The 15,235-nt window shown below is 41.3% G+C and overlaps 1 protein-coding gene across 1 annotated transcript; it reads right to left on the bottom strand.

Annotated features, from left to right (window-relative positions):
* Nucleotides 1-3,192: 3,192 nt before the first annotated feature.
* Nucleotides 3,193-10,920, bottom strand: LOC125378028 (trypsin-1-like). The gene is made up of 7 exons (XM_048392709.1): nucleotides 10,763-10,920; nucleotides 7,355-7,482; nucleotides 6,692-6,789; nucleotides 5,845-6,110; nucleotides 4,831-4,976; nucleotides 3,707-3,761; nucleotides 3,193-3,335 (listed from the first exon to the last, which is right to left on the bottom strand). Exons 1-7 carry the CDS (start codon nucleotides 10,800-10,802, stop codon nucleotides 3,235-3,237), a joined length of 834 nt encoding a protein of 277 aa, XP_048248666.1. The 5' UTR covers nucleotides 10,803-10,920; the 3' UTR covers nucleotides 3,193-3,234.
* Between the last annotated feature and the right edge of the window lie 4,315 nt (nucleotides 10,921-15,235).

Here is a 15,235-nt window from a genome sequence, read left to right on the forward strand (position 1 = left end):
CTTCACGGGTCACTAACGTGTATCTGATCACGACACACCTAAACGTGAAGCCATGTTTATGTTCATCATTAGGCCATCCGCCAGAAACAGACCGGATCTTTTCTTTGGCTCTCCCGCTTTATAGCTACTGCTAACGTATTTTGAAACTATGAAAATGATAAACAAAACTACACAATAGCAACAATTGAAACCTAACAGTAAAATGGCATTGGATCCGTGGAAAGGAGAGAACGTCGTGTTCAAGATTATTACTCTTATTTAGCGACATGCATGCTTGTGTGTGTGTGGCTGCTTGAACGGTGAGGTGAGGTGAAATTGGGTTTAACGTCGCGTCCAAGATTATTGCACTTATATAGCGACGTGCATGTACGTGTGTGGCTGCTTGTACTAGTCCGGACTGATGGCGATTTATAGTGCTATAGACTGAGATACCATGCCGCAGTTTAACATGAATACCCCACTCAGTCACAGTATACTGACTCCGAGCCGACCAGTCCTTGTTTTAGCCCCTTAATGCCGAGCGCCAGACAGGTTAACAACAAGTACCATCTTTTAACGTCTTTTGGTATGACGCGGCCGGGTATCGAACCCCGGACCTTCCGCTCTCCGGGCGGACGCTCTACCACTAGACCACGGAGGCGGTCTTGAACGAATCCTGGCTAATGCCGGTTATATAGTGCTAAGGGATACCATGCCGCAGTTTAACATGGAGTCCCGGCACCAAATACTGACTCTGACACGACCATTCCATGTTTTATCCCCTTAATGCCGAGCGCTAGCCAGGGTAACAACAAGTACCACCTATTAACGTATTTTGGTATGACGCGGCCGGGGATCGAACCACCGACCTTCCTCTCTACGGTCAGACGTTCTATCCACCAGACCACGGAGGCGGCCGGTGGATAGGTATGTGATGTGGACACTGCACCTTTAACAATGAAGTGAACAGGACTACGTGTCCCCAGTCGCCGCAGTTGTCAGCGTTGATGTCCCAGGTTGTGACTACTTCTTCTGTTTTGTATTGTTCTTCTAAAAGAAGTCATATTCTATTTATTTGAGTCCCTCGGCCAATACGGAAAGCGTTTCATCATATCTTACATCTGTCATCATATCATTGAGCTTTCTCTTAATTTCAATTGATATTAGACATCAGTTGGACAAAGGAGCTATGGATTCTGCATTTCATGTATTTGTATTTGTAGTATATACTGCGACCTTGTGTCCCATTGTAGGTATAAAAATGTATTGTATATGGTTTCACTGATAGTATCACCCCATCTGAAAATATACTGATGGAAATGAATAAGCGAACACTTAGTTTTAGACACAGGGAAACGATATGCTATCGTGGGTTTCCATGTTGAAAACAATGCACACAAACAAATCTCAACATTTGATTCTGACGCGTTGAATTTGTATGCGTGCAATTAAGAATTGACCTTCACTTTGTGTGAGTTCATTGGAGTATGAACCTTCATAGAGTCAGGGCCAAACTGTACTAACGTCGGAGCTTGCGAATCCCCAGGGGTTTCCCCAGGAATGTGGAAGTAGTCCGTCAGTGTTGACGTCATTTCAAGAACACGATCTCGTGAAAAACGTATGAACGTCAAATTGTGTCGTTCATACACTTATGAACGTCAAATTCGCGGTCATGTGACCGACCTCTCGTCCAATGGAAAAGCCGGATATCGTGCTAACTTCAAATTAAAAAAATATTTTCAAATGTACTAACAGTAAAGCTAATTTCTCAATATTTTCCATTGTTCCCCAATTCGTTTTTTGGTCTAAAAATTAAATTGGGTCTAAATTCATGTATTGTTAAATCTTATTAATTGTTAAATGGCCTTGTAGGGTGAGGTGTTCAAATAGGCTTTTCCTGTCCACCAATCCCATTCCTTTTTTGCCAATACATATTGTTCAAATCACCTTATGCAACTGACTGAGTGAGCGAGTATGGTTTTACGCCGCTTTTAGCAATATTCCAGCAATACCACGGCGGGGGACACCAGAAATGGGCTTCACACTTTGTACCCATGTCGGGAATCGCACCTAGGTCGTCGGCGTGACGAGCGAACGCTTTAACAACTAGGCTACCCACCCTTATGCTATTTGGAAAAAGTCCTTCTTGTACTAACCGCCCGTCTTGAGAAAGACACTCTGCGTCAAAGAAGAACACTTCCACAAAAGTTACTTTACACTACATTAGTTTGCCAAGCTGGGGACGGGACTCAACCTTAAAAAGTTCTAGAATTTGTTCGATAACTTAATAACATTGAATGAAATGTAATCCCAAATAAAACATATGTTAAAGGTGGGCAAGTTTGGTTCGCTGATAATGTCCCAAACCAGGGTTGGGTTCTCAACGTTCGTCGTGAGGTGAGGTGAAATTGGGTTTAACGTCGCGTCCAAGATTATTGCACTTATATAGCGACGTACATGCACGTGTATGTGTGTGTGTGGCTGCTTGTACTAGTCCGGACTGATGCCGATTTATAGTGCTAGCTCACTGAGATACCATGGCGCAGTTTAACATGAATACCCCACTCAGACACAGTATACTGACTCCGAGCCGACCAGTCCTTGTTTTAGCCCCTTAATGCCGAGCGCAAGACAGGGTAACAACAAGTACCATCTTTTAACGTCTTTTGGTATGACGCGGCCCGGGATCGAACCCTGGACCTTCCGCTCTCCGGGCGGACGCTCTACCACAAGACCACGGAGGCGGTCCGTTCGTCGTGAACCCAGAACCTAGCGTTTCCTGTCGTAGCGTCATCACCTGGTGTCTACATTTCAACTTGTGAGGTACAATCGAACATGTTCTTTATACGAAGATTTCAAGGAGTATCATGTGACTCTTGTTCCATGTCGTTTGTGTCATTTTCATTACATTCACATTTGAGTAAAACCACATTTTCGCGAACACCTGGTATCGTCACTATTTGATAGTGATTCATGAACATATGCCCTCGACATTGTCGGAATCGTACACTCAACTCTGTATTTAGCAGTGATAGCTAGTTGCTATGGAAATGATGTTGTCACATTTACTTATCATCATTGCGCTGCAATGTTGCTGATCATGGAGTAAATCAAATTCACATATTCAATATCCAAATAGCACACACGATGACTTATACACTGAGTGGTGTACATGTGTAACACCTGAGTGTGTACAAGAATAAAAACTAACTATTCTGAGGTGAATATTTTATCATCTGTAATAACAGTGTGGCTCTAGTTGATGTAGCTGCTAACCCAGTTCTTGGACCTGACCGAGTTGCTATAGACACCTGGACGCTCGGGTCTGGCACATCCGAATCCCCAGCTTACGATACCTGGAGAAATCATAAGGGTCTTGTTCAGATTCATCACGACCAGATTGCACGCACACGTACGTGGTATTGATTGAAACGGTCAGTAGTTTCATGTAAAACAAATCCAACAAACATGTGAGTTAAGAAACAATGACATTTGGTTAAGGCATGCACCTTTTCCTGTTTAGGGCCCAGCCATTCGATATTCAGGATATAGGATTTATAATTGCATTTGGAGCTGCAGCTTAAAAAATATATTGTCTCCATACAAAATCCCTAACATTCCCCCTCACTCTACCCCCCTACACACACACCCTCACCCCCGAATATCAAAATAGATTTCAAAAATTTCATTTTGCGTCAAGGTACGTATCGATGCATGGCTCACTCACCGACAATCTCAACTCTTCCTCCACGGATTGCCATCAGAGGTCCACCACTGTCTCCCTGTCGAATAAAAGCAGGCAGTGTATATGTACCGTCTTGTGTTTTGGGAATAAATATACAAAATAGATTTCCAAAGTAATTGCGATTTCAAATATCGCCAAAGATTTCTGTCTAGCTGGTAGCTTATCATGTCAGAGAACTCGCCAGAATAAGTACATTACAGAGACATACGTTTATTGATGTTGGACATACCAGAGACTTTCATTTGATTCAAACTCCTACCATGTTAAAGGACTGGGCTCCGTTCCATAAAGCGACCTAAGCGCGAAGACGATTCTAACCCCTTTAAATATACTTATGATAGCTTTAGCGCCAAGGTTGCTTTCTGGAAATGGACCCAGGTGAACATCTTCACTGTTATTGTTCGAGAACTTTGAATACACCCACTCTGCTATTGATGGGATACTGTCAAACACCCACATTACTTTTGTTCACGAACAGTTAAACACCCACATTGTTATAACAGTGCCTTTGTTGAGGGAACTGTTATCGAATACAATACTATTGTTCAAGAACTGTTAAAACAATCATATACACCCTGACTAACACACACACACGCACACACACACACGCACACACACACACGCACACACACACACACACACACACACACACACACACACACACACACACACACACACACACACACACACACACACAGATATACTGTTATTGTCCAATAACTGTCAAACACCTACATCGCTTTTGTTCAAGGACTATTAAACATCCAAATTGCTTATTTATACTTACACTACCATTGTTAAAGAACTGTTTAACACTCACATTGTTATTATTCGATTTAGTATCAACATTGATGATAAATATCCACTATGCTGTTGTTCAAGAACTGATCAACATGGTCATACTATTAGTTATGGTGTCTTTAGTTGCCGTATACGATGTCATATTAGGTTAGAAGAATGGTCGATCTCACTTTGAGGCCTAAGAAAGAAAAATGAGCAGTCTACACAGATCGTTACAGTATGTCACTGGTGACATTATTCCTCGTCTCACACGCATCTAGGCTCATGGGAGGACATGTTGATGGTGTGCGGATTCCAGATGTTACCTGGCAGGCATCAGCACCGCCTGCATCAAAACCGGCACAAAGCATGTTGCTGTCGTAGTAGTTGTTGGAACCCAGTTGGTCTCTGCAGGTCTGGTGGGTGAGAATAGGCTTATTCACAACCTGAAGCGTGTCTGGTAATGAACCACCTGTACATAACGTAGATAATGGGTTAGTGAACCCCCCATATATAACGTAGACAATGGGTTAGTGAACCGCCTGTACATAACGTAGACATTGGGTTAGTGAACCGCCTGTACATAACGTAGACAATGGGTTAGTGAACCGCCTGTACATAACGTAGACAATGGGTAAGTGAACCGCCTGTACATAACGTAGACAATGGGTTAGTGAACCGCCTGTACATAACGTAGACAATGGGTTAGTGAACCGCCTGTACATAACGTAGACAATGGGTCAGTGAACCGCCTGTACATAACGTAGACAATGGGTTAGTGAACCGCCTGTACATAACGTAGACAATGGGTAAGTGAACCGCCTGTACATAACGTAGACAATGGGTCAGTGAACCGCCTGTACATAACGTAGACAATGGGTTAGTGAACCGCCTGTACATAACGTAGATAATGGGTCAGTGAACCCCCCATATATAACGTAGATAATGGGTTAGTTAACCCCCCATATATTACGTAGACAATGGGTTAGTGAACCGCCTGTAAAAACGTAGACAAGGGGTTAGTGAAGCGCCTGTACATAACGTAGACAATGGGTTAGTAAACCGCCTGTACATAACATAGACAATGGGTCAGGGAACCGCCTGTACATAACGTAGACAATGGGTTAGTGAACCGCCTGTACATAACGTAGACAATGGGTTAGTAAACCGCCTGTACATAACGTAGACAATGGGTCAGTGAACCGCCTGTACATAACGTAGACATTGGGTTAGTGAACCGCCTGTACATTACAAATAATATTCGCACCTGCAAACATGGTCAGATGGTGTACCTTCATCCATAACATTTGTTTGTCAGAAATGTTGAATGAATAACATACCCTCTGTGAGGACGCCCCAGCCGCTGACGAAGGAATTTTCCCCAGGACTTATGTCACCAATCGGGAAACATCCAGGCCTCACGTAGTCGTTCACTGTCGGGTTGGAGGCCAACCGCAGCAGGGCAATGTCCCAGTTTAACGTGCTGGAGCTGTAGGAAGGGTTGTTGATGACCTGATCTACACCGATGTGCTGCCTTGTGTTGGTCTCAGAGGCAGAAAGGTCATGGCGCCCAAGACGCATTTCCCATTGGTTGGCATTGGTGTTCCTGCAAGCATATTCAGAAGAAGGTGTTTTCTGGGTCAGGTTGAGCTCATCTGGTCCTGCCTTTTCGAAACCACATGAGCACTGAAACTGAAACTTTGCATGGAGAATGTCACGAAAGTCTTTCACCACTTCAGTAAAAGTCCCTGTTGGTTTCCACTTCAACAATACAGAAACAGCTATATTTTTTACTTAATCCCCAATTAACAATGTATTTGATATCAGCATCACAGTGTCCCTCTTGCATCCCATGCATACTTCAGAGATACATTTTCCAGTCACATGCAGATGCACATGTACCCCTTGACACATGTAACCGGCCCTCTCCCACTTGTAACTTTCCTTTTGATATGCAACATCCCTCCCATCTCACCTGTAACATTCCATGTACACCCGTTAGACACCCCTACATACATGTAACACACCCCGACACCCACTACACTAAACGTGCACCTATAATACCCTAATTACACTCACAATCAGCTCAGGACATACCAGCCCAGCTCTGCAATGTCCATTTACACATGCACGGATTTCTTTTATATACATTTCAATATCCGTTCTAAACTTGTCACATCTCCTTACACTGTGCAATGGGCTGCTGTGAGGACGTAGCTTCTGCTGCCACTTCCCTGGATCAGACTACCTCCACATCTGAAGGATCCACGGAAGTACATGGCGACCTAGAAGGGAAACACAGCACTGATTACCAAAACTTCTTCTTGATCCTTTTGCGGGTGACGGGTGGCCCAGTCGTCAACGCCACCGCCACTCGAAGTGCAGAGTTACATCCTCTGGGCACGCCAGAAACCTTTGATGGTGGGTTCGAATCCCTGTTCACCACGATTGCGTTTCTCGGTTTGTCAGCACCATTATCGTGCTCGCAGTTTTAACCCTTGCATCGATTTGGGATTTCCGATGACACGCCCTGGGATAACTGGAATACTGTCCAAAGCAGCGTTAAACCCAACTCACTCACTTACTTGATTCATTTGCAGTGGTATAACGCGCTGCAACTAGCTGTCCAGGATTATGCCTCTTACCAGCGCCTGAATCTGTTAGCATTAGGCCGTTCATATTAGAGCCATTTTGTTAACACTCCGAGACAAACGTACATATTTGGTAGGTCAACAATAAGCCACATTTCGCAGTTTGTTTCTTTATTCTTCTTTGTGGCACAGTGAAATGAAAACCATTGAGCGGAAGTGACCAACTTCTAGCTAAATGTTTGACAATTCTAACACTCACCATCCATGGGTAAGCGTGTCTAGCAGCCTCTTGCCCACCTACAATGTAGCGGTCTGGGTACTTGTAGTTAACGTAGTTACTGCCGCAACCAGGAGCGTTAATGTCCCACGTTGAGGGCGCGGCTGACACTGAAAATAACATAGTGTCATCAGTTGAGTGTTTTCTTACCCTGATGAAGCCACATCAGTTGATCGTGTCATGTATTTCAGGCTTGTATACGACTTTGGAGCATTTAATGGATGTTTCCGTGCAAGTTAAAGTTAGTGTTTTTACTTAAGCTTCAAGTATTCTATAAAAGGTTTTTATATTATGAAAAAAGTTAAACCCAAACAAAATAAAAGTGATTCCAAGCATTGTTTATAATGTTGACAGTATATTTCATTGAGTAACACCAGACACATTGAGTTGAGAAGCAAGCAGCGAAAATAGTAAGATCCAGATTTGAAATATAAAAAAACTAACTAAGAAGAGCAACCCTATATCTGTTTTCACAGTATATATGAACGTTTCTTGTAGAACCGCCATAAACAGGAAGAGAATTTTCCAAATTTCTGCGTTCATGTTTTATGCTAATAGCGCTAACAGTTATAGCGTTATTACATAGGTCAGCGGATCAGTCCACATCTTATTGTACTTCTAACTCCATGAAGTGTCCACAAAGTGACTATCAGGGACTGGAAGACTCTGTAATCACAGTCTCATCTCATTCTGTTTGCCAAACAGAAGACGCCACAGATGTAATACAATGAGTTTCAGTGGATGCAGAACTGATACCCTCAAATAATTGAAGTGACCTCCTGGACACTATATCTTTATTACAAATTCTAAATAATACACCACATTGGTTATTGTTTAGAGTTTTGCACTTATTTATGTCACATCATACATGTATAACTATAACTAGATAAGCGGTTACTTTGTGGTTGAAGTGTCTATTTTACACGCCGATTCCGGGTTCAAATTTTCCTATGTATTTTAATGCATCTCACTTAGGTTTGAAAACTTACACCTAAATGTAGACGGACGCGGGCTGCCGATGGAAAGAAATGATTTCTTTTAATCTGATCCGTTACGTTGAAACGCTTCATTTACTTTTGCTTTAAAGAACCACCCTAACGCTTCGTCTACTTAAGCACATGTTCAACGAAGGAGATACATGTACCTTCGAAATTATCTTCAAACTGATGCTATAGTTTCAGCAATGTACGACCTATATACAGTAAAGTACGGTTATAACGAACTCAAGGGGACTACTAATATTAGTTCGTTATAACCGTAGTTCGTTATAAGCATATATACAGAATAACTACAGCAAATATTCGGGACCAAAAAAGTAAGTTCGTTTTATCCGTCAGTTCGTTATAAGCGTGTTCGTTATAACCGTAGTTTACTGTACCATGATATGCTCACCTTTTCGCAAACACCTGGTATCATCACTATTTGATAGTCATTCATAAACACATGATCATGATACAGTCGGAAATTTACAATCGCCTCTTCTTTCCAAATGTCAGTCAACAGATTGGGAGGTACCAAACCTAAGGTACCGAGAACTATGGGGAGTCGGACAACTTGGTACTTGGGATGTAAGCGTGACAGCGAGGTCCCCATATTTGCCATGTTTTTCCTGAATCTTGACACATTAGTGCCGAAAGGGATAGAAAATTCAATGCTATAAATGATTTTTTTGGATGTATCGGAAACGACAAGATCGGGTGTGTTAGCCTGGATAGGTATGAGGGCCTATTCCAAAGAATTTCGTATTTATTATTTTCCATGATGCCCTCTACATATTCCGGGCCGTACCATAGATGGACCTCTGTGACTAAACCACAAGCATGGCGAAGACGGTAAAAAATGATCGAGCCAGTCCATCTTGTCGATTAAGATACTGTGTTTGTGGGCATGACCTGACAATGTGTTGTGTCTCATTAAATTCATTGCATAATCTACATTTCATATTTACATTTTGAAACAAAATCACACATTGGCGGTTTCGAAGGGGCAGTGACTGGTCCTGAGCACCAAACAGAGAGCCTTCTGTTTCACTCTTCAGGCTAGCCGACTTCATCCAAGCGAAGGACACTGCTGGGTTGCTGATCTTCTCAACTCACTGCACATAAACTCGATGCAGTGGTCGTTCAGATAGTCTGGGCCGATATGGCACTTCGCTTGGTTGACACTCATTTCTGTACCGTCCAGCAGTACAGAACCATCAACAATATCAATACTGACATTGAGATTATGTCCCGCATACCTGGCTCGTTAAGAAAACTGTGGAATGACTTGTTTTCATCATGAGTCTTCACATGCTTCACAAGAGGATCATAAGACAAATAAATGTGTGCCAAAGTGCACAATACAATCTGTCACGAAGAGCCTCCACATTAATCAAACCACGTGATCCCATTATGATTGGTAAATTTAAGCGATTGTGGGAAGAGTGAGGGTGGTGGGATCTTTTTTCTGACATGATTCTTCTTCTTTTTCTTATTTATTGTAGGCGACATTACGTGACAGTGCGATACGAATTTTCAAACTCAGCTGTTTTCTTTTGAGACACATTTTCGTGCTAAACAGACAGTCAAACGGACAGACGTGTTTATTCAGTATTTCAGGCTTGTTGTCCTGAGTACTAATGAATAAAAAAAATAAAGTTGCAGTCACGTAAGTGACAGGGCATTTGCTAAGTTAACAACGCTTAGAAATATTATTGAAAATGTGGTTGATAAAGATAGTTACCGACTTAATAGTATTTATATATTTTGAGTTAAATATATTGTACATCACTTGGTGATTTACGTAAGTATTTTCTAAACGTGACAAACATTTCTTTCTTTGGGAAGCAAGGGCATGGCAGATTAACAAGGCTTGAAACCCGTCTTCAATACACCCATATTAACAACATGTACAAATAAACTTGGAATAGTCTTTGTTCTTCCTAATATCTTTTATTTTTAAACAATGGACAGAGATTCTAAATTTACAACTCGCTCGCAGAAGGAATTTGTTATTTAATGTTAAATACTACCCAGGTTTAGACACAGATGTAATGGAGGCAAAATGTGAAAGAAAATAAGATCAAATATTTTCCGAACAACCTTGAACGATAATATCAACGAGTCTTTGTTTAAAGGTAGAATCAATAGGTTATCCCCAACAGCTTGGACAATTAAAACAGGAAAAAAACAAAATAAAATAATAATGTTCTGACATCAGATGCCCATGTATGTTTGCCATTATTCGAAGCAAATTTTCCAATAGCAAGAAATATGACTCATGAACCTATTCAATCTTTTCCAAATTTGTCAAACAAAAGATGCCCTCACTGAAAGTGAACATTCTTCTCAAAACTGAAATCTGACACTGTCTTTGTCAATGGCCTATCTCCCCACTGTCCCAACTCACCTGCCGCAACAAGGAATGCGATGAGACAGTACGTGGTCATGACTACAGGTTAATCCTTATTCCTGAAACACACGGAATGGTATTGAGAGTCGTATTTATAGCCCTAATTGTTTTTCCAAATTGTTCATTGGTCCATTGCAGCCACGGCTCCTTCTGACGATTTCTCAGGTAGATACAGACAGATTATGTAAAACATAGTTACTTTACAACGTTATGCAATCTTATCTAAGTCATTTAAACTAAAAATAGCATCGCACAATGGTTAACTTAACCATTCCCACTATTGGCATTTCAAACTCGACCCGAAAAGATCCAGGTAGAGAATAGGTCTTCAGCAACCCATGCTTACCGTAAGAGGCGACTATACTTGTCGTAGGAAGCAACTAATGGAATCGGGTGGTCAGGCTCGCTGATTTGGTTGATCTTGCATGCCGTCGTATCCCAATTGGTTGGATTGCTGCACATGATGTCAATCACTGGATTGTCTGGTCCAGATTCGACTATTTACAGACCGTCGTCATATAACTGGACTATTGCTGAGTGCTGCGTTAAACAACAAATATATATTTGGCAGGTGAACATTTGACTTGCATTTGCATCAGTGACCAAAATGATGTCCGATGCAAGTCCCTATTTTGACCCTATTTTGACCTTTACTATAGGCCCGTGAAGTTCCGGGGTAGAATAGGTGTTCAGCAACCCATGCTTGCCGTAAAAGGCGACTATGCTTGTCGTAAAAGGCGACTAACGGGATCGGGGTTGTCAGGTTTGGTGACTTGGTTGATGCCTGTCATCGGTCCCAATTGCGTTGATCGATGCTCATGTTGTCAATCACTGGATTGTCTGTTTCAGACTCGATTATTTACAGACCGCCGTCATGTAGCTGGAATATTGCTGAGTGCGGCGTTAAACAACAAACCAAACCAAACCAAAACCTTTACGATATGTTTCCGTGTGTGACGGTGCCGACGGTGGGACATAGGGCAATATACGCTCACCTTTTCTCGAACATCCGTTATCAGCACTATTTGATCGTGAATCAAAAACATGTGCTCATGATATACATGTAGTCGGAATCGAACAATCGATTCTGCTTTTGGTAGAGCTTTCTGATGAAAATGGAAAGGGTTTTGTTGCTTTAATTGACGCGGAATGCACCACGTGTTTATCAAAAGTTTACCCCGCATAACTAAAAGAAGATAAAAGAGTGAAGTGACAAGGGTTAAAAGGCTGAGATTAAACAACATACATCGAAAGAGGATTGAAACCATTTCTTTTGCCACAACACACTTTTACTTTGAGAACACCTAACACGTGTAATGAACAAGTTATTTTCTTGGGTAAATCCAAGGACAAGGTATTTGAAGGTGTCATCACGGATGTCAAGCGATGCCTACCTCTATTTCGCCTTTTACGCCCAATGGAATCTGTTTTGTTGGATAATCGAGACTGGTTATCCGTCCGCCTTGATGTCTACAGCAAAAATACACATGAAGCATAAACCAGTCCCACCGCTGGACGATAACTGTATCTTGTATGAGGGACCTTTTACGTTCCCGTGAAAGTTTTATGAGCAAACGGTTTATGAAATTGCGTTTGGTAGAAAATGATGGTAAATTCGTTGGTCATGTATATCTGTCGTGTCAGCAAGGGTATTTTCAAGACTATCGACCCTAGAATGTATTTGGGCGGTGGGATAGCCTTGTGGTTAAAGCGTTCTCTCGTCACGCTGAAGGCCCGGGTTTGATGCGTACAATGTGTGAAGTCCATTGCTGTTGGACAGGAAGTAACATCAAATTATGTGAGGATCTGACACTTGAGTGGCACAGCCGGGACTTTGAAATATTGGGAATAAATATTGAAAACTACACACACTTACCTAACCCTTGCTGTAAAGATGTATTGGAGACATTTTAGAGAAGACACAAAATTGATCCCACTTGCATTGGAGAGGAATTATCAGAATATAAGTATAATACTACATGTCATGTTACTTATGTGAAAGTATGTTACATCATCTACTGAACTGGATGAAAATAAACCCATTGCTGGCGTTGCCCACTGTGAATACTGATACAAGCGGCTTAAAATCCAACTCACAAACTGGAATATGTTTACTTTCACAGACAACTATCGAGCATTTCTTTCTGTGTGACTTTTCACTGCATTTTACTCGGTACACACAGTACGTCAATGACCGATTCGAGACAGTTGGATAAACTTGTGGTTGGTTCTCCACATGGGGTCTAGCCCATTTCATCTGTTTCCCGCATGACCTACTCATCAGTATGTGCCATGACTAGACATAACTTGAGAATGACCCATTATTTGAAGTAACTTGAGTATTCCATCAGCATTCACTCGATAAAGGAGGACGAGTGAGTGAGTTGGGTTTAACGCCGCTTTTAACATTATTCCAGTTATATCACAGCGTGTCAGCTTAATGTGGGAGGAAAGCCCGAAGTGGTGCAGGTCTCAGACGTGTACCACTTCGGCGAAACCCACGAGTATGGGTATGGTGCTGACAAACCTAGAAACATAATCAGGGCGAACCGGGATTCGAACCAACAACCATAGGTGTCTGCACAGAGAATCGCGGCGTCTTAGGCGACAGGGCCACCCTAAAGGAGCATAAAGTAGCTCTGAAACATCCTGACGAAGAATAAAAGAAGTTGCTTTCCATGACATACGCATCAGTATGTCCCATGATTAGACATCACTTGAGTGTGTCCCATTATTAGGAGTAACTTGAATATGTCACATGATCAGAGGTAACTTGAGTAGGACCCATGATTAGGCGTAGGTTGAGTAGGATCCATGTTAAGAAGTAATTTGAGTATGAGCCATTATTTGATGTAACTTGAGTGTTCACTCAGCATTCACCCGATAAAGGAGCAAGCAGTAGTTATGAAACACCCTGACAAAGAATAAGAGAAAATGGTATCCATAAAAAGTGTCATGTATTCATGTTTTTATAACTTCGAAATGCCCTTCAAAGAATTTAACTTGAGTAGGATCTATAATTAGAAGCAGCTTCAGTGTGAACCAAGATTAGAAGTAACTTCAGTGAGATCAATTATTAGAAGTCACTTTAGGATCGATGATTAGAAGTTACTTGAGTACGTGTATGTCAGTGGCAGTAAGTATGATTGAATACTAGCATGTCAGCGTCGATAACAGTGAGTATGATTGAATACTAGTATGTCAGCATCGATATCAGTAAGTATGATTGAGTACTAGTATGTCAGCGTCGATAGCAGTAAGTATGATTGAGTACTAGTATGTCAGCGTCGATAACAGTGAGTATGATTGAATACTAGTATGTCAGCGTCGATAACAGTAAGTATGATTGAATACTAGTATGTCAGCGTCGATAACAGTAAGTATGATTGAATACTAGTATGTCAGCGTCGATAACAGTAAGTATGATTGAATACTAGTATGTCAGCGTCGATAACAGTAAGTATGATTGAATACTAGTATGTCAGCTTCGATAGCAGTAAGTGTGATTGAATACTAGTATGTCAGCGTCGATAACAGTAAGTATGATTGAACACTAGTATGTCAGCGTCGATAACAGTAAGTATGATTGAATACTACTATGTAAGCGTCGATAGCAGTAAGTATGATTGAATACTTGTATGTCAGCATCGATATCAGTAAGTATGATTGAATACCAGTATGGCAACGTCAGTGGCAGTAAATATTATTGAATACTGGTTCGTCAGTGTTAATGGTAGTAAGTATGATTGAAGACTGGTATGTTATTGTCAATGGCAGTAAATAGTATTGAATACTGGCATGTCAGCGTCACACGTAATGCATGTAGTAGGCATGATGCACACTGGTTATTTCAGCGTCAGTTGTAGAAGGCGTGGTTGAATACTTGTGTTATGCCACGGCATAAGTACATAAACACAATGATTGAGCTAATTCTTTTGGGATAAACTGCAACGAATAATTTTCAGACAAACATAGAACTCTAAACATAATGCAAATAGTGTTACATTGTTTCAGAAAATATGTTATGCAATAACAGTAAGTGATCTTGTAGGTCATATTTTCCCATTTTTTGAAAATTAATAAGGACAAGTGTATTATTTATTTTTGCGAGCAACTATAATCTGTCAGTTACTAAGGTACAAGCAACACAATGGATCTATCGTCCACTAAAATGAATATTCGGGAATACGACGAACTTCGATAATTGCTTGATAACAGATATGCGTTAGGCGGTCATTAGTCTAGCAAACTTAAAAAGTTTATCAATTATCAAATATACTTTTGATATGATTAAGTACTGCTCATGTACCACCGCTGGTGGTCACCTAGAGTGAATAGGTTGTTGTTGAAAGAAATACATAAGTGTATATTTTATCACATACTTGGTGGTGCAATAGCCTAAATTATCAGTGAATGTAACAATCATTATCTGTTAAATGACGACAACGTGACATCAGCTATCGCCACAGT

Source organism: Haliotis rufescens, unplaced genomic scaffold, assembly GCF_023055435.1.
Source record: "Haliotis rufescens isolate VD_foot unplaced genomic scaffold, xgHalRufe1.0.p SCAF_11, whole genome shotgun sequence".
NCBI classification, from domain to species: domain Eukaryota; kingdom Metazoa; phylum Mollusca; class Gastropoda; order Lepetellida; family Haliotidae; genus Haliotis; species Haliotis rufescens.

Coding starts and splice junctions, on each gene's coding strand:
- LOC125378028 (XM_048392709.1), bottom strand. CDS start 10,802: ATGACCACGTACTGTCTCATCGCATTCCTTGTTGCGGCAG. Junction 6,790..7,354: donor GACACGCTTACCCATGGATG/GTGAGTGTTAGA, acceptor TTTCCCTTCTAG/GTCGCCATGTACTTCCGTGG. Junction 6,111..6,691: donor ACAGCAGCCCATTGCACAGT/GTAAGGAGATGT, acceptor ATATGCTTGCAG/GAACACCAATGCCAACCAAT.